At 35.9% G+C, this 24,071-nt stretch overlaps 1 protein-coding gene across 16 annotated transcripts in view; it reads left to right on the top strand.

Annotated features, from left to right (window-relative positions):
- The window catches only part of ANKS1B (ankyrin repeat and sterile alpha motif domain containing 1B), an 891,644-nt gene that overhangs the window by 84,866 nt on the left and 782,707 nt on the right, over nucleotides 1-24,071 (top strand). For all 16 annotated transcript variants that reach the window (XR_012494067.1, XM_074326203.1, XM_074326202.1 and 13 more), the window contains exon 2: nucleotides 19,040-19,120. Coding sequence is in view for 15 of the 16 variants with exons in the window: in XM_074326203.1 (XP_074182304.1) it covers nucleotides 19,040-19,120 (81 nt within the window). In the remaining variant the exon portion in view is untranslated. The remainder of the gene's footprint in view (nucleotides 1-19,039; nucleotides 19,121-24,071) is intronic.

Raw genomic sequence — 24,071 nt, 5'->3', positions numbered from 1 at the left:
TTGTGTTGTTAAGGTAAGATCTGAATCCTGACAGAAGAACTAACAGGGAACATCGATTTGGGAGTTGTATGGAAAAAACTTCAGTTTATAATATACCTACTGTTAGGAAGAATTAAGAATAAGATCCTCATGGTTTTATTTTAATGTATTACTTAGGATTATCTTATTTTCCTAAAGAGATAATTTTCAATATAAGCGTAACAAATAATGTAACAAATAGAAGAGGCAAATTTTACTGAATATATTTGGCTGATAAGATGATTTGTTTTCAAACTAGAGCATGATTCCCAGTCAAGATCTATGAATGCCAAGGGGTACACAAAAATAATATGAATCTTTTAAAATTGTTTTCAGTATTTCAGACAGGCTAATGAAATCACATATTTATCTTTACTATCAGGTTCCTGTGTAGACATCACTGATTTTTGTTTCACTTGGTGATTTTTTTCTCCTCCCAGTTTTTTTCACCGTTTTTTCCTGATTTATTTAAATTGAAGTGTATTAGACACATTAAAAAGGGTGCTCATCATAAGTGTACAACTTTATGAATTATTACAAAGCAAAAAACCCCCATGCAACTACCACTCAGAGTAAGAAATAGAACAAAAAAGAAATAGAACAGCACTCGGAAATACCCCTTATGTATCTTTCCAGTTGGTTGTTTGTGTGTGTGTGTGTACATACACACATACAATTATATATATATATATATATATACATATATATATATATATATATATATATATATATATATATATCTTTTCTCTCTCTATATATATATATCTATATATGTATATAGATATATGTTTCCCATAAACAACACAGATTTGAACTGTGCAGGTTCAGTTATACATGGATTTTTTTCATTAAATACTGTACATGTATTTTCTCTTTTTTATGATTTTCTTAAGCTTAGTTTATTGTAAGAATACAGTATATAATACATATAACATACAAAATATGTATTAATCATCTGTTTATGTTATCCGAAGTCAGGTTACTTTTTTGGGGGGGGTCTTCTTTGGGAAGGATTACTGAACATATTTGTTCGTTATCTTCTTCCTTAAACCACTTTTCAATGACAGGAGAAAAACAAACATAAATTAATGGTGATGCTGGAAATCAAGGAGAATGGCTTAAGGAGACCATAATTCCCTTATCTTAAAATGATAGGCTTACATTAGGTGATCACTACATTTTTCAGATTTCGAAACTTCTATTAATTATATAGGCTAAATTACAAATTTAGATCTTCTTATGGTAATTTATTTCATAGAAGAGACCCAGGGGAGCAAGTACTAGTATTATACCTTTAACAATTTTTTTTTACAAAGTTCTCTTAATGCAGTATTACATTTTGGATAAAAGTTATTGGAATAAGGGGCTATGGTGTAAAAAATGCTAAGAAAATAATCAGCGGTAAATTACAATATGAGCTATGTAAGTTACTTAACTGCTTGGAACAGCACATTCAAAAATAAATCAGTGCCCCTAACCTTACCAGAGTAAATCTTGGCTCAAATATGAAGAAAATTGAATAATGGGGAAATGCAGGGATCAGTGGGGACAATGTGAATTCTGATAAAAATGAGGAAGGGAAGATTAGGGGAAAAAAGCTCCTCTAAGTCCTATGTGTTTGATAAATGTATGCCAGGTACTTTTGTAATATAGCCATAATAAACTGTTTTAGCACAGGGTAGTTTCATTTAAGGTATCTGTATTTTTCAGTTGGGAAGACCAGGCACAAAATTAGGCAACATGGCTTCATCTCCACATTAAGAGTACTTAGGTTGCCAGCAGCAGTAGAAACCAACTCAAGCTACAGAAGCAGAAAAGGAATTTATTGGGAAGTTTTTGGGTGTTTCACTGACTTAAGGGCCAGAGAACAGTCTCAGGGTAGCGTTAGGTGTCACAACAGCAGGGTCTTCTCAGTAGTCTTGTCAAAGCTCCAGTTCTGGGAGTTTATCTTCTCATTCTTAAGCCACTCTACTTTAGATCTAAATTTTGGCATAGCTTGTACCGTAGTACCTTGGTTTTCGAACGTCTCCATTGACGAACATTTTGGTTTACGAACGCCATAAACCTGGAAGTAAATGCGCCAGTGTTCGAACATGCTGCGGAAGTTGAACATGTCACACAGCTTCCGCTGAGTGCAAGATCCTGAGGCCTAGCTGTCGGCTGTTTTTGAACGTTGCAGAACTCGAATGGTCTTTCAGAACGGATTACGTTCGAAAACCGAGGTACCACTGTATTATTGCTCATCCCTGTTGAGGAAGAAGTCAGGCCATGTTGAATGCATTCTAGAGAAGAAGGAGTCCTCTAGAATGAAATGAGGACACTGTTACCAAAAGAAGGAAGAAATGCATTCTAAGCAGCCAGATCCCCATAAATGTTCACTGTGCAGTCCAAGTTAAGGCATAGGTGTAAGAAAGAGAACTTCTAATTTAGTTTTGAATAAAGACCAAAGTGTACTTTTTGGGATGGTTTCTAAGCTAGTTTCTGCCTACTTTTTCAAGCTTCTGTGAATAGTAGATAAATTCATTAGTCCGCTTTATGTCAAGCCCTTTTCACTCTGTTTATATGTACTTTCCTTCAGAGGTACAGTTACATGTAAACAAATGCCCCAGCACTATGACTTTCAGCTTTCAATGCATTCTAAGCAGCATAGCTGACAGGATTTCCCAACTACTCCTTTCCGCTATGTCTAGGATGTCTTGGCATTGACTGCTTCTGGAATTAAGACTGAGACTGTTGGATTTATTCAAACACCATATAAATAACCCATTTTTTTTCCTGAGGTAATTTTGCATATACAGACTTGAATTAAGGTCAGTTAGGATTTCAGGAGGCCAGTCTATAAAGGGTGTTAAAATATCAATGAAGTAGATTAGAAACATGACACTAGTTAGCTCAGTTTTCCATAATGTAGCACAATCTAAATATGTCCCTTTCCCACTAAAGTAGACACTAGCTTAGAGTGGAAAAAAGTATTACAATTGTGCAGTGCCCTTCCATCATGAAGTAAGTTTTGAATCTTCTTGAAAGAAAATAGATTTGAAGGGGAAACCAAATTATTTGCCCATCTAGAGATCCATCTACCTACGTGGCTCTGTCAGTCAGTTTCTCCAGCTGTCTAACCATCCATTAACACCGACGCTCCTTGCCTGAAACTATCTGGGGACACCGTGTGATGGTGTGGGAGAATGGAAAGATCACAGGGCAAAGGATGAAGACGCATGAGCTGTGGCCTTTGCCTTGGTTGTCTCTGAAAAGTCCAAATTTGGAGAAAAGGAGTAGAGAAAAGCTGCCGTTACTCTCTGTCTACAGTAAGTCAGGATGTAGGCAGGTTAGAGCTAACACATTAATATTTTCAGTGTATTCTGCCTTGGGAAGCTAATGTTGGTATCTAAAGATGAAGACTTTCCTATATGCAAGACACTGTATCAGGTTTTTACAATATATCATTTAAATCTCCTGGCAACTCTCCAAGGTAGATGATGTTATTTTCATTTCACACATCAGGAAGCTCTCAGGTTAAGAACTTGCCCAAAGTCACATAGCTGGTAATTGCAACATCTAAATTCAACCCTCCAGTCCTATCTAACTCCAAAGCCCTCCTCTTTCTCCAAGAAGCTTAGGATCTGTATAAGATCTGTTTTTCATCTCATTATCACTTAGTATCAATCACAAAGTACACCAGGAGGGAAGGTTAATGGAAGAATCAATGTGAACAAAGGCACAGCTATGAAAGCTCAGGTGTATTCCCCGTAATAATATATAGTCTGGTGGTTTGAATAGGAAGACTGTGAAGGAGATTGTGTGATGTCATTCTGAAAGTCAGATTGAGGTGGGATCACGAAACTCTTTGGTAATTAAGTCAAAGGATTTTAAATGTTTTCAATAGTCAGTGTGAAACGCCTGAAGATTTTTGAACATTGTAGTGGCAGGATCACAGCTGTGCTGAAGGAATATTAACCTGATAGTAGGGGGTAGAATGAATTGGGGGTAAAGAGATTAAAGGTGAGGAGACTTACTCAGGTGTTTGCAACGAATTAAGTGAGAGGTCTTAACTTTTTGGTGTTTGCAACAAATTAAGTGAGACAATCCAAACTTTGGGATTGATTAGAGTAGAAATTAGAAAAGAGGGGGTATAGGTTTGATAAATTTTTTGCTATCAGACTTTTATATAATTTAGCAATACCTTGGTATGATGACAGGGAGAGAAGGAAAATTAATGATCACTTTGAAATTTAAACCTTTAAGGATTGGGACAACGTTGCCAGCCTCAGGGAAAAAAATCAAGGGGTGGACCTGTTTTTTCCATGTTAGGAGAAAATGAGTTTGGTTTTGGGGCATGTTGAGATCGATGTGTGAAGGAGATCATTGTCAGGGCCTGGAAATGCATGATTGGATTTTGGAGAGAGGTCAAGGATTGATATTAGAAATTTGAGAGGCACCCACATAGAAAAAGGGAAAAAAAATCCTATCCAAAGGTGAGCCTATGTATGAATGAGTGGTACAGCCCACAAGAAACATGGTGTGACATGTTAGTTCCTAACGAGGATTGCTCTCCATTCCTCACGACAGCCAGGTCTAGGGGTAGAGAATTCTGTGCCGTACTGTCCTTTCTGTCTGGTGGAAGAACACTGGCTGCGCTCCCTGGGGACATTTGTTAACAATTGATAAACTGCATTCAAAGGAGATGTATCCTATTTTCCTTCTCCGCATCAGCTTCTCCACCTTTACACTGTTTCTCACTCCCCTCCACCCCTACTGGATTTTGTATTCTCACACTTATTGCTGCAGTAAAAATGTTTGGTGGTGTGGTGTAAGAGAAAAATGGAACGGATTGTAACATATGGGTGTTGAATGGGAAGATGAAAGCTGTGGGTGAGAATAATTTGTTATTGTGTAATAAAGATTATAGCGTTTCCCTAAGCTTGAATGGTACTTTATATCTTTGATAACTAAATAGCATTTATAGTATTTTTAGCTGCATTAAACAAGACATATGAATGAGCTGGACTAGTCAGTATCACAGAAAATATGAGACAATTTTTAGGACACATTTGCCCTGGCATGATAATAGCACCCTTGTTCAGGTGACTGTTAGACAAAAACAAAAATATTTTATAGCGTAGGAGCTGGTTTCTTAAGTCTACCTTTGTGTTTTTTCTTATTGTTATAATTTTAATATTATGTAAATAACACAGATGTCCTCCTTTAAATGTTACATTAGGAAAAAAATGCTTCTCCATTCTGAAACTTGCTCTGTGCTTTCTTTAAAAAAAAAAAAAATTATCCTTTTAGAAATACTATCCAAAATGCTTTGTTTCCCTTTTTAAGCATAAGAGCACGCTCATTGGAAGCATATTGTATGTGAAGATTGTCACTTGTTCAATTTGTGCACTGATGGTGAGCGGAAAATCTTTTTAGCCTCCTTCTTTGTAAAAATGATTTATACAACACCACTCTAAAAATTCAGTGTTAACAGTAAAATTGCTTCTAAAACTATTACAATGAAGAAAAAGAGAAAACCTACTGTTAAAAATGAATAATGCATTTATTCTAATCTTTGGCTCTACTCCCCCACCAACTTCCTATTTGGCTACTAAAAGGAATGCAGTAAAAATCCCCCAAAGTGTTCATTTTTTTTCTGGAGCTGCTCCAGTAGCACGTCCAAAGAATTTTGAAAAGAACATTCACTTATGTATAACAGCTTGGGAATACACAATGGGATATACTAGTATGTTTTTAAAAGGAACATGGGTAGGTCATGAAGACCATAAAAGAAGTGTGTGAACTCCTTTCCTGTTGTTCTCTATTAAACCAACATTGTTTTCATGTGAACAGATTTAATTGTTTACAGACTCTGCATAACACTATTAACAGAATGGGATGATGGGGGCGGGAGACATAAGAGCGGTGAGCCTGGTTATGATTCCTAGATGTTCTTCTGATAAATAACTTTCCCTAAATATAATCTGAAAGAAAAATAGCAATGAAAACAATTAGTTACTTATGGACAACTAAAAAAAAAAAATTCTATAGACTCTGTAGTTTTAATTCCCAGGTAATCTGGATCAGGAAGCTAACAAAACTCTTTAGAAAATAAATGAGGCGTCTATAGATTCCTTAGGAGCATCAGTGACAGAGTAACTAGGCATCTCTTTTTTAAAAAAATTGCCCTTCTTAACAACTTGATTTACTATACCAAAGAGTTTTAAAAACATCAGTTTTCTTTTTAGTTTAGGTGATTATATGAAAAAGATAGGAAAGATATAGTTGTTTTTATTTTTTATTTATTTATTTTGTGTGTGTGTCGGTACCTCAGCTGCAGAGTTGAGTGTATCATACTTCTCAGTTCATGGTACAATCAGCATCATCTCTCTCTCTCTCTCTCTCTCTCTCTCTTTTAAAATTTTATTTGTTGTTTTACCTTTTTCAACTTCACACCCACTTCTGTTCCCCAGTCCTCTTACAGGTTTTCGCTCTATAATGGTAGGATACGTGTGTGTCTTTAACAATGTCTGGAGCTGTAGCGTTTAGGGATGTGACCAGCTGTGTGGTAGCCTGCACTGATCTCTGGTCTCACACATTCTGAAACCATCCTCCATGTGTCCCCCAGAGGGATCTTTCTGAAATACAAATCTGATGCCATATTGATCAGCTGCTTAAGATTCTTGAAAGACTTTCCGATTCATCAGGAGACTTCTCTGTCAGTTAAATCAATCTGCTTCTCCCAGTCAGCTCTTATGAAATCCCCCACTTTCCTCACCAGGCGTTTGTCGAACAACACAGGTGTTTCATGACCCCGCCTTTGCTCCAGCGCTGTATTGTGTTTCTAGTGCCGCTTAGCAACCTGGCCTCCCTCCTCTCTACCTGGGAAATACTTTAAAAAAAAATCTTTCGAACGCAGTTCAAGCACCCAGCTCATTTTTCGTGAAGTCCCCTCTCAGAATTCTGTAGACTGATTTGGCCTGCCTTCTCCCTTCATGTCTTCTCTATATCTTAAATAGAATCTTATCCTAACACTTGTAATACTTTTTTTTGGTTTCCAAATTTTTGTCCCTTTTCTAAGCTCTGAACTCCAAAGAAGAAGGGAGACTCTCTTCATCAACTTTTTAACCCAAGTAGTGTTTCTAAATACCCAATAAATGTTAATCTTTGGGATTCAGGAGCAAAAAATCATAATTCCTAGGAATTTGGGGGATTTCCTGAAGTCATAAATTCTTAAAAATACTTCCAATAGTTTTTATATACTATATGCATTGTTATTAATATCTAAACATTTGTTTAATATATGAAATATTAAGTTTAGTAGTATTTATATAAAACTGTAGCCTATATTAAAATGATAGGAAACACCAATGAATAGTTATTGGGTAGCATTCGAAAAGCTTAACATTCAGACCTCCTTGAAAAACGAATAGTACCTCACAGAAGCAAGTGTCAAAATTGCCAATGTAAGCACTTATTTTGCTTCTAAAACCTCTTACTTCTTGAAACATCACTTACAGGGTTTGTATAAAGTATCAACGTGTTAATATTTATTTTATTTGCCAGTGATTCACTCTTAGCAAACAGGGCCGTGAACTTGACAACAGCTACAAACAAGGGTGGCTGATTTAATTGTGACCACTTTGTTCCGATGTTCGCCTGCCCTGGTTTCCTGGAATGTTGACCTTCACCCTCCAGTCTACGTGTTATGTCAGCACTTGCTGCTCTTGCTTCTAACTTGGCATCAGTATATTCCTTTGAACCAGTAATGTCTCCATGTTGTTAAGCTTTAATTCTCAGAGAAGAATTATAATATTTTTCTTGTTTCTAAGTTTTCCTATTTCTTAGCTAATTTTTCTTAGGACTTGGAATTTAGAAAAATACAAAATTTCTGAGAAAAGCTGGAAACTAACTCTTGTGTGGAAACAATCCCCAATGCCTAGCATATTAGACATTCAGTAAAATATTTTGAAATATTTCTTAAGTGAATATTCTTTTGTAGCCTCAAAGCCTCTAGAATAAGTATCTGGTACATAGAGATACTTAAGGTACTTTATTGATTGAATCTGTGTTTCTTTTGAATCAGTGTCATGATAAAGTAGGTCATCAGAGTTTAGATTTTGTCATTAACACCAGAAATGCCAGGTTAGTTTACATTATTTTGGCGGCTTGGGAGCATGTAACCTTTATTTAGCGAAAATCTATGAAAAAACTCATAAGATGCCTAAAATTCATCAAAGACTTCTTATTATATGCTTTCATAGCATTGTATACTTATCTTTTGTAATGTTTGTATGTATGGACATTGACTATTTACTTGTACTGTTTGCTTGATGTTTTTATTCTTATGTAAGCTCCCTGAGGGTAGGGATTATTCCTATTATACTCACAGGTGTGATTTCCAGAAGGTGCTAGCTAACCACAGTACAAGCATGTAATGGGCAGCTTAGTATTTCTTGTACACATAAGTGAACAAAGCAGATAGCAATCTGAATGAACCAGAGTACCACGGAATGTGAGCCAGCTTTACCTGACGTCTCTGAGAGGTTCTGAAGGACGCAATTTGACAACCACTATTGCATTCCTTGACACAGACTGCATAATTAATTATGTCACATGTCTTGCCCAAGATTTTCTATCTGTATGACTAGTAGTGAAATGTTAGTACCCGAACTGTATGCCTGTTAGCCTGTCTGGATTAGCATCATCTTTCATTATAAGAGATATTATATTGCTAATGTTATTATTGCTCCTATTATGAACTTCCTTGTGACTTCTTTATAATAGAAAGGCATTCCATCCCTTCCAACTTAACTACATATTTGTGCTTGAGTAACTCCAAGGGCATAATGTGTTCTAAATTCTAAAGATTTAAAAAATTCCTTAAATTTGTAGCATCTCCTCCTTGATTAATATGATTAGATTTGTGATATGGAGTAGTAGATATATTAATACTTAGGAAGTTTTTTACCTATGTCCTAGTTCATTCTGGTGATCAGGTGGGGGTAGGGGAAGTGCAGAAAACTTGAGAGGATGGTGGTATGGGGCAGAAGAGGGCTTCTAATCTTCTGAATCAGTATTTTAGGTAAGAATTCCATGAACATGTTATGATTAGGGCTTTTCTTAAATTGTTTTCAGTATTTCTGCCATAGAAAACCACACCAACATAGTAGGTTTCTGTATTTTGATGATTTCCAGGGTTTCAGATGGTCAGGATTAAAAACGAAAAACAGAAAAACCCAGTCCAGTTCCACACAGGACTAGTTTCTGGAATAGGAGAATGAGGAGTTGGCGAGTAGCGACCCAGTCAGAAGGTTTGGTCATTGTCATGCCATAGAGAACGAAAACTTAGGCTGAGAGTGAAAACACAGATGTCTTCCATTAGTGTAGGTTTTTATGGAACGTCAAACAAATAGGAAATAGAAAGGAGGAGCGTACTATTCAATTTCTCTTGTACCCTTTCTTTTTCATTACATCCATTCTTGGCTTTTTATCAAGTGTTTTGATTTTTTTTTTGGTTGTGGGGGAGCTTGGACTAGCGTTTATGTTTATGGTTGATTTAGAGTATATGGAATCAGCGGAAAAAAATTTCCCACAAATGTCTTCGTCAAAAGCAAACAAAGCTATCAGCTTTAAACTTGACATTAACACAGCCTTTACTGAAAAAGAGCAATGAAGCAAATTTAATCTATTCACACAAAATTAACTGTATCCCTTGAGTCACTTAACATAATGGGGTATTTCTACTTGGGATTGTAAAATGCTTCCAACTATTTTGTGGGGATATAAAAGGGGAAAACATAGCTATCTCTCTCCCCCTCCCCTTTTTTATGCTTCCCCCCCACTCTGGTTCAAGCCGTAGTTTTTCAGTCTAGTTGTGTAGGACACAGCTCCCTGGCCCATGCTGGTGTTATGAGCCTTGCGCTCCCCCCAACCTCCGGCTGAGGCTGAGCCAGTTGGTCACCAGTCGTCGGTCCACCGCTCACAGCAGAAAAATAGCTATCTTATATTTATAAATACCTGGACTTATTGATGTGTTTTGTGTATTGAAAATTTGAGTTAGAGGAATTGGGTTTACTTTGAAGTTACACATAATAAAATAAAGGTGACAGCAAGAGGATGGAACTTCCAAGTTACTAGGAGATTTTAGATGTTAGAGAAAATAGTTTACAAAAATAAATAACGCAGACACAATGAATGGACATTTCTGAAAAATAAACAAGTGATTAAAATACAATTAAAACAGTTATTTTAGAAAGCAGGGGAAAACTGCAGAGAGAGAAATGAGAGAGAAAAGATGTATATGGTATATCCAGGCAATCTAATATTCTAGTCTTAGATGTTCTAGAAAGGGAAAATAAGTTGATAAATAATAATAAAAACAAAATAAAGTAACATTTCCATGAGATGAAGACAAATTTAAATCTTTCAATTGAAAATGCGCAAAAAAGTGATAACTGAAACTATTGGGGGAGAAAAGACTTGCACATTTTGAACTCCCTGGACAAAGACCATTTTATAAGATTCTATACTGAAAAAGCAGGTACTGTCCAAAATGAGAGAATCAGATTGAAATTGGTCTTCTTGTCTGTGTGGATGCTAGAAGATAGTGGAGCACTGGGGTGGACTAGGCATAGCTTCCCAAGGGGAGTACTTCCAAGGTGACCGTAGTGATATTCAGCAATGAGGTATGTAGCAGTTTTTCTAGGATGAGTTCGTGAACTTAATTGTCTGACCTCATAGCATAGAGATCATAAGTTGTGTGATTATAACTCAAGGAGTTATTTCTGCGCACAGTTAGCCAATTCTGGTTTGCTGTGTGAATACCTGTTATTAAGAGTTACATCAAGCAATTCAAGGTGCATATTATTCAGTAGAAAAGGTTTGGTTAGCATAATTTTGGCTATGGTGCTCCCTAATGTGCTCAATTATGTAAAATTGTACATTTACAGTCTCTGATGCGACTATTAGGTTTATTATATGCTTTTTCTCAAAAGGTAAGAAATGTGTTAAATTTTCTGTGACTCAATCAAATGGGCATTTATTTACTCAAGGCCAGTGTTTTCACTTATTTTTGGGAAGCATTTTAAATTATCAGAGTTAACCTTAAGTGTCCTCTTTTTCCCTGGGAATAATTATGTAGGACCTGCTTTGTGCTGTGCAGCAGAGTAAGCCCTTGAAATATGGCTAGTCCTAATTACAATGTGCTATAAGTGTAAAATAAACACTGATAGTGAAAACAGTACCAAAAAAATGTAAAATTACCTCAATAATTTTTATATTATGTGCTGAAATGATGATACTTTGGATATCCTAGGTTAAATATGATGTATTAAAACTAATTTTTCTCTTTTTTACCTTTTCATTATTTATTTGTTTATTTATTTTTATTGGGGAATGTTGGGGAAGAGTGTTTCTCCAGGGCCCATCAGCTCCAAGTCAAGTCATTGTCCTTCAATCTAGTTGTGGAGGGCACAGCTCAGCTCCAAGTCCAGTCGCCATTTTCAATCTTTAGTTGCAGGAGGCACAGCCCACCATCTCATGCGGGAATTGAACCAGTAACCTTGTTGTTGAGAGCTCGTTCTTTAACTAACTGAGCCATCTGGCTGCCCCTCTGGCAGCTCAGTGGCAGTTCGCTGTCTTCAATCTAGTTGTGGAGGGTGCATCTTACTGGCCCGTGTGGGAATCGAACTGGCAACCCTATTGTTAAGAGCTCACGCTCCGACTGCTTCTTTTTTACCTTTTTAATGTGGCTAATAGAAAATTTAAATTTACATATATGGCTCACATTATTCTAGACCCATGTGCTACATTTCTAACCCATGATAATAAAATTATATCATCACAAGAGAAGATGTGAACTTATAGAACTCAGTAGCATGTGCACGTCTGTCCAGTTCACCCAAAAATGGAAGCCAATTATTAAGATACAAATGTACAAGAAGAGGGACTTTGTGTTGCATTGCTTGAAATTACCTGATGTGTCAGAAGACCAGTCCTACATACTCTGACCTTGCATGAGGCTTTTAGTGTATCTCCCATATGAGTTTCCATATCTAGAGCTGTGCAATGGTCTCAACTATCAAGAGGCACATGAGAATCAAGAAAAGCTGAAACTCTCTTATGTTGCTCCTAATGGATATTTCCCATTGGTTAGTGGAGGGTAAAATGATGTTCAATTTGTGATGTAGCTGTGCCTACAACTTATTTGCTATATATGTGAAGATTGGCCCAAGAAACTCAGGCTTACAGTTTATTTTGGAATAATCTTTAATATATGAAAGCTCAGGGAATAAAATGTTCTGACTAATGAATATCCTGGTTATTTGAAAGTTCTGTGGAAAATCTATTTTGTTTATATTTGTTTTAAAACATACTAATCTGATTTGTGACATTCGTACCAATAGTATAGCAAAGGAAATTAAATCTTTGGTAATTGGGGATCTCAGATTGTCTGAGAGCATTCATTCCGGGCAAGGATTCTCACATACAGAATTTAAAACATTGACAAGTAAGTATAGGAGATAAAATTGAGTGTATAGTAGACTAAGACTAAGGATCTGTAAATTGCCTGTTTTGGGAATAAATATATAATAAGCATTTAAAACTTTTTTGAGACATCCCTTAAAGATACTTAGAAACTCTTGCATTTTATAAAAGTGCCTTAAGTTACTATAGGCCCTCTTGAGGATTATCATTGAAAAAAGGAGAGCAGTACAAAAGTTGGAATGAAGTAGAATATTAGCACATAGATTGAGCTTTTAAACATCAAGGTTTATTTATTTTTTTATATTAGATTTGGTTTTTATTGTACAATGCAAGGTTTATTTTTAAATTTTTTAATTGGAAGGTTTGGGTCTGGCTTATCTATGTTTCAAATGTGTGTGGATGTTTTATGGATATAGGGATATGTGCCTAGAGGCTCTGTGAATAGGTGCAGTCAAATATATTTATATATATATATATGAAATTTCTATTCTAAACCTCTTTTTTAAAAATAAAAAAGAGATGTATCCACATCCTTTCTGTTTAAGAAAGGAGACATGCGCTGGAGATTTTTTTTTTTTATGCTGTCTTTATATTAATTTCTTTTTCTTTTCCTAATAATGAGGAACTGAGATGGCATAGGTAAAGGATATCTATTGACTTTGAATCTTATTTTAGTTATAAATGTCAATATCTTCCCTTGCTAAATATTTATAAGGTCCAATAACATACAGGAAATTTAAAAAATAATTTGGATTAATTTACTTTTTTTTTTTCTTTTTTTTTTTTTGTCTTTTGCCGGAGGTATTCCTGAGCAACAGTGTTCCAGCAGTTTTAACAGAAACTTGGCTTTTCCCAAAAGACACCACTGTCCTTGCAGTTCTCTGTCATGCAGATATCTCGTCCTACATGCATTTCATTCATGGTAGAAACCTCAGTCATTCTTTTTTTTATTTTTATTAAATTAATTAATTAATTAATTAATTAATTAATTTTAGATTTTATTGGGGAAGGGGAACAGGACTTTATTGGGGAACAGTGTGTACTTCCAGGACTTTTTTCCAAGTCAAGTTGTTGTCCTTTCAATCTTAGATGTGGAGGGTGTCGTTCAGCTTCAAGTTGTTCTTTCAGTTAGTTGTGGAGGGCGCAGCTCAGCTCCAGGTCCAGTTGCCATTTCTAGTTGCAGGGGGCACAGCCCACCATCCCTTGTGGGAGTTGAACCTGGGAACCTTGTGGTTGAGAGGATGCGCTCCAACCAACTGAGCCATCCGGGAGCTCAGCGGCAGCTCAGCTCAAGGTGCCGCGTTCAATCTTTGTTGCAGGGGACGGAGCCCACCATCCCTTGTGGGACTTGAGGAATTGAACCAGCAGCCTTGTGGTTGAGGGCCCACTGGCCCATGTGGGAATCGAACCGGTAGCCTTTGGAGTTAGAAGCATGGAGCTCCAACCACCTGAGCCATCAGGCCGGCCCCTCCATTTTCAATCTTAGTTGCAGGGGGCGCAGCCCATCATCTCATGTGGGAATTGAACTGTCAACCTCGTTGTTGAAAGCTGGCTCTCTAACCAACTGAGTCATTCAGCCACTCCTCTGGCAGCTCAGCAGCACCTCGTTGTCTTCTATCTGGTTGCGGAGGGTGCAGCTCACTGGCCCATGTGGGAATTGAACCAGCAACCTTGTGGTTCAGAGATCGGGCTCTAACCATCTGAGCCATCCGGCCGCCCCATTAACAGTTTTTAATAAGAATTGATGTTGGATTTGGGCAACTACACTACTATTTCTATATTTCTTAAGATCATCTTATGATTTTTCTTTTTTAGTCTGTTAATATGGTAACTAATGAATGTTGAAACAAATTTGCATTCCTGGGATAAATTCCATTACATAATGATGTAGTATCTTCTTTACATATTGTTGGATTCAACTTGTTAAAATTTTGTTGAGAATTTTTGCATTTATGTTCATGAGTGATATATTCATTCACCTGTAGTTCTCCTTTGTCATATATCTTTATTCTCATAGAATGTTACTCTCATAGACTGTTAGGTAGTAATTTTTGCCTCTTCAATATTTGGGAATCATTTTTGTAGAATTGGTATTACATTTTTCTTAAATATCTGGGAGAATTCTCCATTGAAGCCATATGGGCCTGGAGGTTTTGTTTTGTGTTGTTTTGGTTTATGGGGAATGTTTCTTTTTTTAAAAAAAAAAATTTAATTAAATGTATTGGGGTGACAATGGTTAGTAAAATTACATAAGTTTCAAGTGTACATTTCTATAACGCATCATCTATATATTGTGTGCTCACCATCCAGAGTCAGTTCTCCTTCCATATGGGGAATGTTTTAACTACAAGTTCAAGTTTAATTTCTTTAATAGATGTATGGGCCAATCAGGATATCTATTTCTTTTTGAGTGTTTGGTAGTTTTTGTTTTTCAAGAAACTTATCCATTTCATAAGTTTTCTAATTAATTGGTGTAAAGTTATTATTTTCCTACTATCCATTTAATATCTTTAGAATATGTAGTGATACTATCTCTCTTTTTCTGATATTGGTAATTTCTGTCTTCTATTTTTTTTTTCATCATCAGTTTGGCTATGGATTTATCAATTTTATAGAGTCTTTTATTTTTAAAGTATTAGTTTTGATCTCATTGCTTTTTTCTCTGTTAGCCTATTTTCTATTTCATTGGTTTCTGTTCTGTTTTTTAGTATTTCCTTTCTTCTGCTTTCTTTGGGCTTAATTCTATTTATGAAGATAGAAATTTTCTGAATATTTTTAGATTTATTAGATTTGTTTTATGATTCACAATATGGTATATTTTGGTAAATGCCCTGTCTGTGTTCACTTGAAAAGAATATATATTTTGTAGATGTCAATTAGGTCAAGTTGATTGACAGAAGTATTCAAGCTTTCTAAACCATTATCGATTTTCTGTGTACTTGTTTCTATCAGTTATTGAGAGAGGGGTATTGAAATATCCAAGCACGGGTGAATAGGTCTATTTCTCTTTGCATTTCTGACAGTTTTCCCTTCATGTATTTTGAAATTCTGTTATTAGAAGCACAAAACATTTATGATTATTATGTCTTCTTAATAAATTGATCTCTGTTTCATTATAAAATGACTTTATCTCTCTCTCTCTAAAGATTCTTTGCTCTGAAATCTAGTTTATCCAATGTTAATATAGTTATTCAGCTTTCTTTTGATTAGCAGTAGTATGGATTTTCTGTCCTTTTACTTCTTATCTGTTTGTTTCTCTATTAAAAGTAGGTTTCTTGTAGTGAGCACATACAGTTGGCTCTCATTTTTTTAAACCCAGTCTGGCAATTTTTCCTTTTTAAATAGGATGATTAGAACATTTATAGTTAATGTAATTATTGATATGGTTGTATTTAAGTCTACCGTCTTAATATCTGCTTTGTATTTGTCCTATCTATTTTTTTGTTCCCCTTTCTGCTTTTTTATTCCCTCTTTTGGATTTTTTGTTTTTATTTCATGGGTTATTTTATTTATTTTTAAAATTTAAACTCTTATAAAAATAACATATAGGTAAGGGAACAACTTCATATGATAGAAAAGGGAGTGCAGTTTGTATCCCTGCCCCCCAACCCCAAGGCACTCAGTTCTACTCTCTTTCAGAAATTTTCTACATGCACACATTCATACAAACACAATTATCTCCTAGTTGGAGTATTTTATACATATTGTTGTGCTTCATTTTATTAATTTATTTTTTACAGTTGCAATTCAGCATATGCATTTTACCATATTTTCATAGGTTATTTTAAATGAATACATTATATTTGCTTTAACACTGTTTCATCTATGGCATAAAAATAATCCTTTATTTTTATTTACATAATTTGACACGTATTTATTAAATAGTTGTTATATTGAGTGTTTAGAGAAAGGGTTGAGGAATAGATGAGTCTTGATCTGGGCTTTGGAGGAATGGTAAGATATGATTGTTAGAGAATCTATTCTAGGTTATTAGAAGGGTGTGATTAAAGGCACAGTGGCGGAAATTAATAGGGCAGGATCAGATGAGTTTAACAGAAGGAACAAAAGTACAAAAAATCTAAGAATATAATATGAAATTGAAAATGCTTCAAGGATTGGTTTTTGTTTTAGAAAAATGTTAAAAGCCTAACAATCTTAATGAAATCGTAAAACATGCACATTTTATTACTTTTCTGATTTAATTGTCATTTTTTATTCATGGGGGTAAGGTATCATAAAATAAGCCATTGGATTGAAATAAAGTTAAGATCAAAATAATGTCAATACCTTAGAATTGACTATTTGGACAATAGTCTCCTCAAGATCTTAATTTCCAAATAAATTGTTTAATTTTTACATAATTTTGACCTCTTCACTCCGTTTCGGAAGTTTCCTGTTTTAAATTGCAAAATGCTTTCTCTTGTTTTTATTTCTACTTCTGGACAACTCTCAATGTCCTTCATATAACCTTTCCCTCTGTTGGACTCTTAAGTTTTGTTAATTATCCATGGTTCTATTGTCTGTCCTGAATTTCTCTCATTTTTTTTTTTTTTCCCACTAGATACTTTCATATGGGTTCTCTGAGAGTTTCAGTGAGGGCTGGGAGATTTTCAGATTTTGAGTTGTTTTATACGTGGAGCTATATACACAACTCAAGTTTGATTTTCTTTCTTTCTTTTTTTAACCAAGGATTGATAGATTTTAACTAATATCTACCTTTGAGAGAGGATTTCACTTTGCCCCCATATACAGAGGTCTATCGACCTCTCCCTCTTACAGAATCTGATATCAGGCACTCCCATGATTTTACCTTCTATTTAATAATTTGTTCTAACAATTTGTTGAACTGCGTCCTAACAAAGATAACACATGCTACTACTGTGTTCTAGTAATGCCCTGTGAGCTTTATAGGTATTGATTTATTTGATCTTCTCAGCAACACTACAAGGTAGTACTGTTATTATCATTTCTATTTTGCAGATGAGAAATTGAAGTTCGAAGAGGTTAAATAACTCACCCAGGGCTCCCCTCTCCCCTCCCCTTCCCAACAAGTAATGGAGCCATGTTTTGAACTCAGGTAGTCTAACTTCAGAGCCATGCTTCTAAGTATATATTTTTATAGTCTTCTGGAGAGCTTTACTTATACGTATGTATGTCATGTACTTAAAATTCAGTGTCTCCAAATCTAAAGTCATTGTTCGCTCTCCATCTGCACTGTCCTCCAAGATTTGCTTCTCTTTTTCACATCTTAGATCATGTTGTTATTTTCCTTCTGGTCAACTAAGCTTAAAAGTTGAGTCATTCTAGATGACCACTTCCTCCTTCCTTCAATTGGTCCTTGCATCTTACTGATTTGTCCTTTCAATTAACTTTTGAATAAGTACATTCTACTCATTTTCATTGTCCCACCTTACCGTCTTTCCCCGAAAATAAGACCTAGCCGGACAATCAGCTCTAATACGTCTTTTGGAGCAAAAATTAATATAAGACCCAGTATTATATTATATTATATTATATTATATTATATTATATTATATTATATTATATTACATTATATTAATTATATTATATTAGACCCTGTCTTACAGTAAAGTAAGACCGGTCTTATATTAATTTTTGTTCCAAAAGACACATTAGAGTTGATTGTCCTGCTAGGATCTTATTTTCGAGGAAACACGGTAGTTTTAGTCTGTTGTGATCTCTCCTTCAGAATGGCTATTTATTTATTCTCAGAGATGCCTGTGTGGTTCTCTGGTCCCTCAATTATCTTACTACTTTGTAATTGCTAGCTTATATGTCTATCTTCTCCATTAGACTCTGTTCTTGTACAGAGGGACCTTAAATTATGATTTTGTACTCTCAGTGCCTAGCTTAATGTGTGACACACACTATGTGTACAATAAATATTTTGGGAATACATGAATTAGCTTGTCATAGATGTCAGTTTTGATGGCTTTAATGTCATCATGAACATTAGATACAGTTGTTGTTTGGTCTACTTTTGGAAAAGTGTCTTTCAATGCCTTATTTATTCAAAAGCTAAAAATAATTTTTCTAATTTTAGTGGTCAAGGATAAATTAGACTAGTTTATATAGTTACATGTTATTTCCACAATATTCTTCTCATAATGCAAAAATATAAGTTATATAAATCACTGCCATGTCAGCATGGGTGTGTTAAAAGGGAGGAGGCAGGTGTCATAAATCCTTATTCTCTGGTATATAATGTAATAGCTGAATTTTAATCTCTTCCAATGTTTAAGTAATGATATAAAATAATAGGGAATGTTGGGATCCAGATTTTAATATACGGTAGTAGACCTGCATTTGCTCATAATTTCTGAAGGTAGTTATATTCTCTATTTTCCTTGAATCAAATAAATGAAGTTATTGTTCCAAAATGGATGTATGAAAGATGGTAGTCATTTTCTACATGACTAAAATTTTCATATGCAACATGCTGCTGGCTGTGGGCCTATCAGGCTTTTTTGTTGTCTTTTAAAGTCGATTCTGCTTAACCACTAACTCTGCCCTTGTGCTTTATTTGCAGCATCTGGCGAGGCCCCAATGTGAATTGCACAGACAGTTCTGGTTACACTGCTTTACACCATGCGGCCTTAAATGGACATAAGTAAGTGCCCCTTATTTGGACTGGCATCCTTGTGTATTTCGTTCCATGTGATGAACTTAATTATGTCTGATACCTATCTCATGTTGCCATGAGTCCCCCGGGCTTAGATGAGTTTGGAGAGGCACCAGATGGCAACACTGACAAGTTATACTTGGTAGGAATGTTATCGAGGATGATTATGTGCAGAGAGTAAACCAAGAGAATTGCTCTAAAATAGTGAAATGTCACACAGGGAGAATGAGAGACGTGACAGAACACGGTAGTCATGGGTAGATTTACAGAGGCAGTGGCATAAGACCACTTAATAACATAACACTATCTTTTTTGGTGTCTTCACTTCACATGAGATAATTCACTAGGAGTGAAATCTTAATAGATTCTTGTTATTATGAGCGATGGACACGTATATGAACCATTTCAAATTCCTTCAAATTTAGCTAAAATGCTTTTTCTTTGGCATTCATGATGGTCTTTCTGGTTTTAAACTTGTTTAACCTATAGGATGATGCTTCAAATAATGTGGTAATATACTCTATAGTATGGAGAGTAAAAGAATGTGTAACCATAACAACCACTTTATTTCCAGTGTTTTAGCTACATAACCTAATGGTTTAGTGACAGAGTCACTGCATCCCAAAAATTTTGGTAGGATGTATTTTCATTGTCATTTGTTTCTATGTGTCTTTTGATCTTTCCTCTTATTTCTTCTTTGATCCAGTTGGTTTTTAAAGGTATGTTGTTTACTCTCCATTTATTTGTAGTTTTTCCTGCTTTCTTTTTGCAGTTGATACCCAATTTCAAAGCCTTGTGATCACAGAATATGCTTGCTATAGTTTCAATCTTCTTAAATTTGCTGAGGCTAGTTTTATGTCCCAATGTATGATCTATCCTTGAGAATATTCCATGTGCACTATCTCTTTGGTAAAATGTTCATTTAGTTCTTTGTGTTTCTGAGTTCATTAAACTGCCTGTCTGTGTTTTCTTGCATCTTGTTGATTTTTTTCAGAACTGCAATCTTGACTTCTCTGTCATTTAAGGCACATATTTCCATGTCTTTAAATTCTTTTTTGGAGACTTTTCATTTTCTTTCTTAACTACCTTGTTACCTTGGTTACTCATGGCAATTAATGAATTATTATTTCTCTCCCTAATCATCTACAGGAGTGGGCTCTGCAACAGGTTGATAGGAAGAGGTCTTTCTTTTGTTTTTCAGTAGGTGTTGGTAGAATGTTTTATTTTCTCTTCAACTGCAGCATTTTATTCTCTCTCATCCTGTAGTGTTTTCTCTGCACTGTTCTGGCTTCTCACATGATGGGGGGATTCCCTGGAAGGAGTACTCCTCTGTGAACATGTTGCCTGAGTCACAGGGCACCGCCTCTGTGGGGGGATTTGGAGAGATTCTGAAGTTCCAGAGCTCTTCCTGCACCAGTTTCAGAGCCTGTGTGTTTCCGCGGCTCTGTTTACTCCTGTATTGATCCACCCAGATAGGTGGGGACAGGGGTGGGGTGGGTTTTGAGATGTGGCCCAGAGCAATGGCGGCCGACTGGCTGACTGGCTGCCGGCCTGCAGTTCTCAGAAATGCAAATATCTTGTTCTTTTGATCTGACACTGCTACCATTCCCTTCTAGCTCTGGGAGGGTGGGGAGGGGTCGGCTAGCTCAGTGCCTAAGGCTCCGTTCTCTGCTTGGCAGTGACAGCTTAAATTGCCATTTTCATCATTCTTCCCTCAGTCTTTGCTCCAAGGTCTCTGCCGCGAGTGTTGGGTTCAGCTGTATTATATACTGATCCCTCAGGTGGGACTGTGGGCCATAAGGTAGCACTGGCAGTCCGAGTTCTTCCCTCTCCGGAGGCTGTGGTAGTTCCGGAATGCTGGGAGCTCGAAACTCCGAGCTAGGTCTGCATCCTGTGCTCACGCAGCCCCGTCTCTGCACTTCTCCCTTCCCTCCTCCCCTGTTCACCCTATTTGCCCACCTTTAGATGATTTCAGTTACGCACCTTTCAGTCTTTCCTGTCTGCTGCGCAGGGAGTCCTTTGTGGAATTATAGCTGTTCAATTTGCTGTAAATTCCAGAGAAGATTTCAAGAGGCTCACCTCATGCCGCCATTTTTATGACGTCCTAGATATCTTTTAAGATCTCTTTAATTACTGATATTCCCTGAGAATTATATAACTGCTTTGCTTATGTGAACATCCCATTTATCTTTTCTTTTTAATGCTTTCTAGAAAGATTTTACTCAGTACTATTCTATCGGCATTGGGGGAAAAGCAGGAAAATTCTAATCCCATCTCCCCATCTCTGTTAGTTAGATGAGCCATTTAATTTAACCTCTCTAGGCCTCAGTTCAGTGTACTTAATACATAGACTGGATTTTTTCCTTATTTCTTCCAATTATAATATTTTATGATGTACAGTTTGGTATTATTTGTGGCTGGCTCAGTTATGTATTGTGATGCCATAACTCTGAAATTTGAATTTTCATCTAGAGTATAAGATTTCTTTATTTTAAATTATTTAAATTACCCATGGACTTTTAAAATTAGAGAACATTTGTTCTAACCTAGCTTCCTCACTCCCCTCATTTTATAGCTGGAGAAACATGGCCATTTTGGATAAATGACTTAGTGGACACTTCAATATTAAGGTGGGGTTGTGTCTAGAGTCTTAATTGTTTTAGTTCCAAGTGTATGCTTTACCAGTACTCTACATTATGTCCCCTTTGTGGCTTTGTGCACATCAATTTCCTAAACTCTTGCTGGCTTTTCTCTGTCACGTCATGTCTTTCTGGGCTGCCTCCCATTGTCATCAGATAGTGTGTTCACATGGAATGCTAATTTTACTATTTGACTAAAAAAAAAGGTGTTTGAAGGAGAGAAAAATGTCATAGAATAAGTCTCAGAGCCAGAGAAGAATGTTTTTTCTTTTCTTTGCCATTACTATTCTCACTTAACATAGGTAATGAGCAGTTGATTATGTTGTGGTTTTTCCAAGCAAGCCTTAGCAGTCAGCATAGAAATACATAATTTCCATGTTTGTTGCTACTGTTGTTATAGCCATCGGCTCTAGATGGTTTCCATAAACATTATGATTTCTAAGCTAAAGTTCATGGAATCATAGCTAGCAGTAATGTTGCAGCGTCCTGTATTTTGTTCTTTTGCTTTGAATCAGGCTTTTTTACTACCCCCAACATATAATCTAAGGCCTTCATACTGCATATTAAGTCTACTTCCCCTCATTTGGTGTGTTTTATTTGGAGCACTTGTTTACTAACACTAGTTAATCCACAAATGGGGCACCATTTTGTACCTGAAATACATAATTTCACAATGAACAATTCATCTCCATTTTGCCAAGTCAGGACACAAGAGAAAATGTACTCTATTGGTGTTTTCCTCAGTCTTTTGTGATTGCAGATTAGAAAATTTCAAGTGATGGAAAAATTATGGTCAGAAGAACAAAATCCACTAGCGACAATTATAAATAAATTATTTCAATAGATAAGCTGGAGACCTATCTATTACTCTTTTTTTCTTTTTTAAAAAATGGAGGATTCATTGTCTCATGTATTTCTGCTACAAATTTGATTCACTTCTCTTCTGAATAGCAATGAGCTGGTGTGGGGGAAGGGTTTTCCTCTACCCTTCTTCTGGGTGGCTTGTTTAATAATCAGATTGACATGAGACAGATTATTAGTATGAAAAAATAACCAAATTTAATTACATACATTGTATAGGAACCCCACATACATGAGGGAGTCAGGGAGCCCACCTACATGAGAGATTCAAAGACAGAAAGTTAAAATGATATATCTGGCATTCTGAGCTAAAGATAAGGTAAGACACCCGAGAATTCAGAGGGGAGGAAGGGCTTTTGCAGGATGATAAGAAGAGCAGCTGTTCAGTAATTAGAAGTTTGCTCTGCCCTATAGATAGGTCATTAAAAGTTATTTCTGATCATTCTTATTATGACAAAGTCTCTAATTTAAATTCTTTAAGGGAGAGGCGAAAGTTTCTCTTGAGCCCACAGGGTCTCGATTGCCTTCAGCTCAAAATAATTCATGTGCCAAAGTAGCATACCTTGGGGAGGCCTGTCCTGAGCCCCTTCACAGGCCAGCTGGCATGTCTGTCTCCCTCCTTTCCTTCCTTTCCCCCTCCTCCTTCACTCCAACCCTCCTTCCCTCCCGCCATTCCTCCTTCCTTCCCTCTCTCTCTCTCCCTTCTTCCCTCCCTCCCTTTCTTCCTTCCCTCCGTCCCTTTCTCTTTTTTTCCTTCATTCTTTTTCTCCTCTCTTTTTTTTAATCCTTTCTTTTTTAGTAATAATATTGTTTTCTATAAGGTTTTACTACCCCTAAATATTCATATTTATTTCAGTTCTCCTTCTCTTTTTAGCAAATTGCTCCCTTTTTTGTGTGAAGTTTCATCTCATTAAATTATATTGGGTACATTGTGATTGTTGTTTTGAAAAATGTCAGTGCTAAGTTGTTATTTTATCTTTGAAATATATATGTTCTTTGATATGTGTCAGGTAAAAATATTTTCTATCCTTGCCTCTCATTCTTTAAATATTTAATGCTTGAATCCAAGGCTCCCTTATGTATAATCCAGGTTGTATCTCAAATTGGATCTAGAATCCAGATAGTAAGCTACTATCTATACTTTTAATTTGCTCTTTCTTAGGCTTTCTAGTGAAAGAAGAGCACTTCCTCTAAAAATTTGTATGATCTGGTCGGTGAAGTTGCTCTTTGAATAACCTTAGAAATATCTTTGTTTTGATTGCTTCTTTCGTGGATAAGCAGATTAACTAGTTAAAATTTGGCTTTATTCACTCCAACTAGAAATCTATTAGAGTGAATTCAATATATAAAGGAGCTCCAGTTAGAAAATGAAGTGTATTGTCTTAAAAATCTTTTGATCGCATCAAATACATTTGCCACTTTATTCCCATTAAGGAGAA

The sequence above is a fragment of the Rhinolophus sinicus genome, linkage group LG02, assembly GCF_036562045.2.
Source record: "Rhinolophus sinicus isolate RSC01 linkage group LG02, ASM3656204v1, whole genome shotgun sequence".
Taxonomy (NCBI): domain Eukaryota; kingdom Metazoa; phylum Chordata; class Mammalia; order Chiroptera; family Rhinolophidae; genus Rhinolophus; species Rhinolophus sinicus.
Note: the sequence above shows the minus strand (reverse complement) of the source record. Positions and strands in the feature narration are given on the sequence as shown.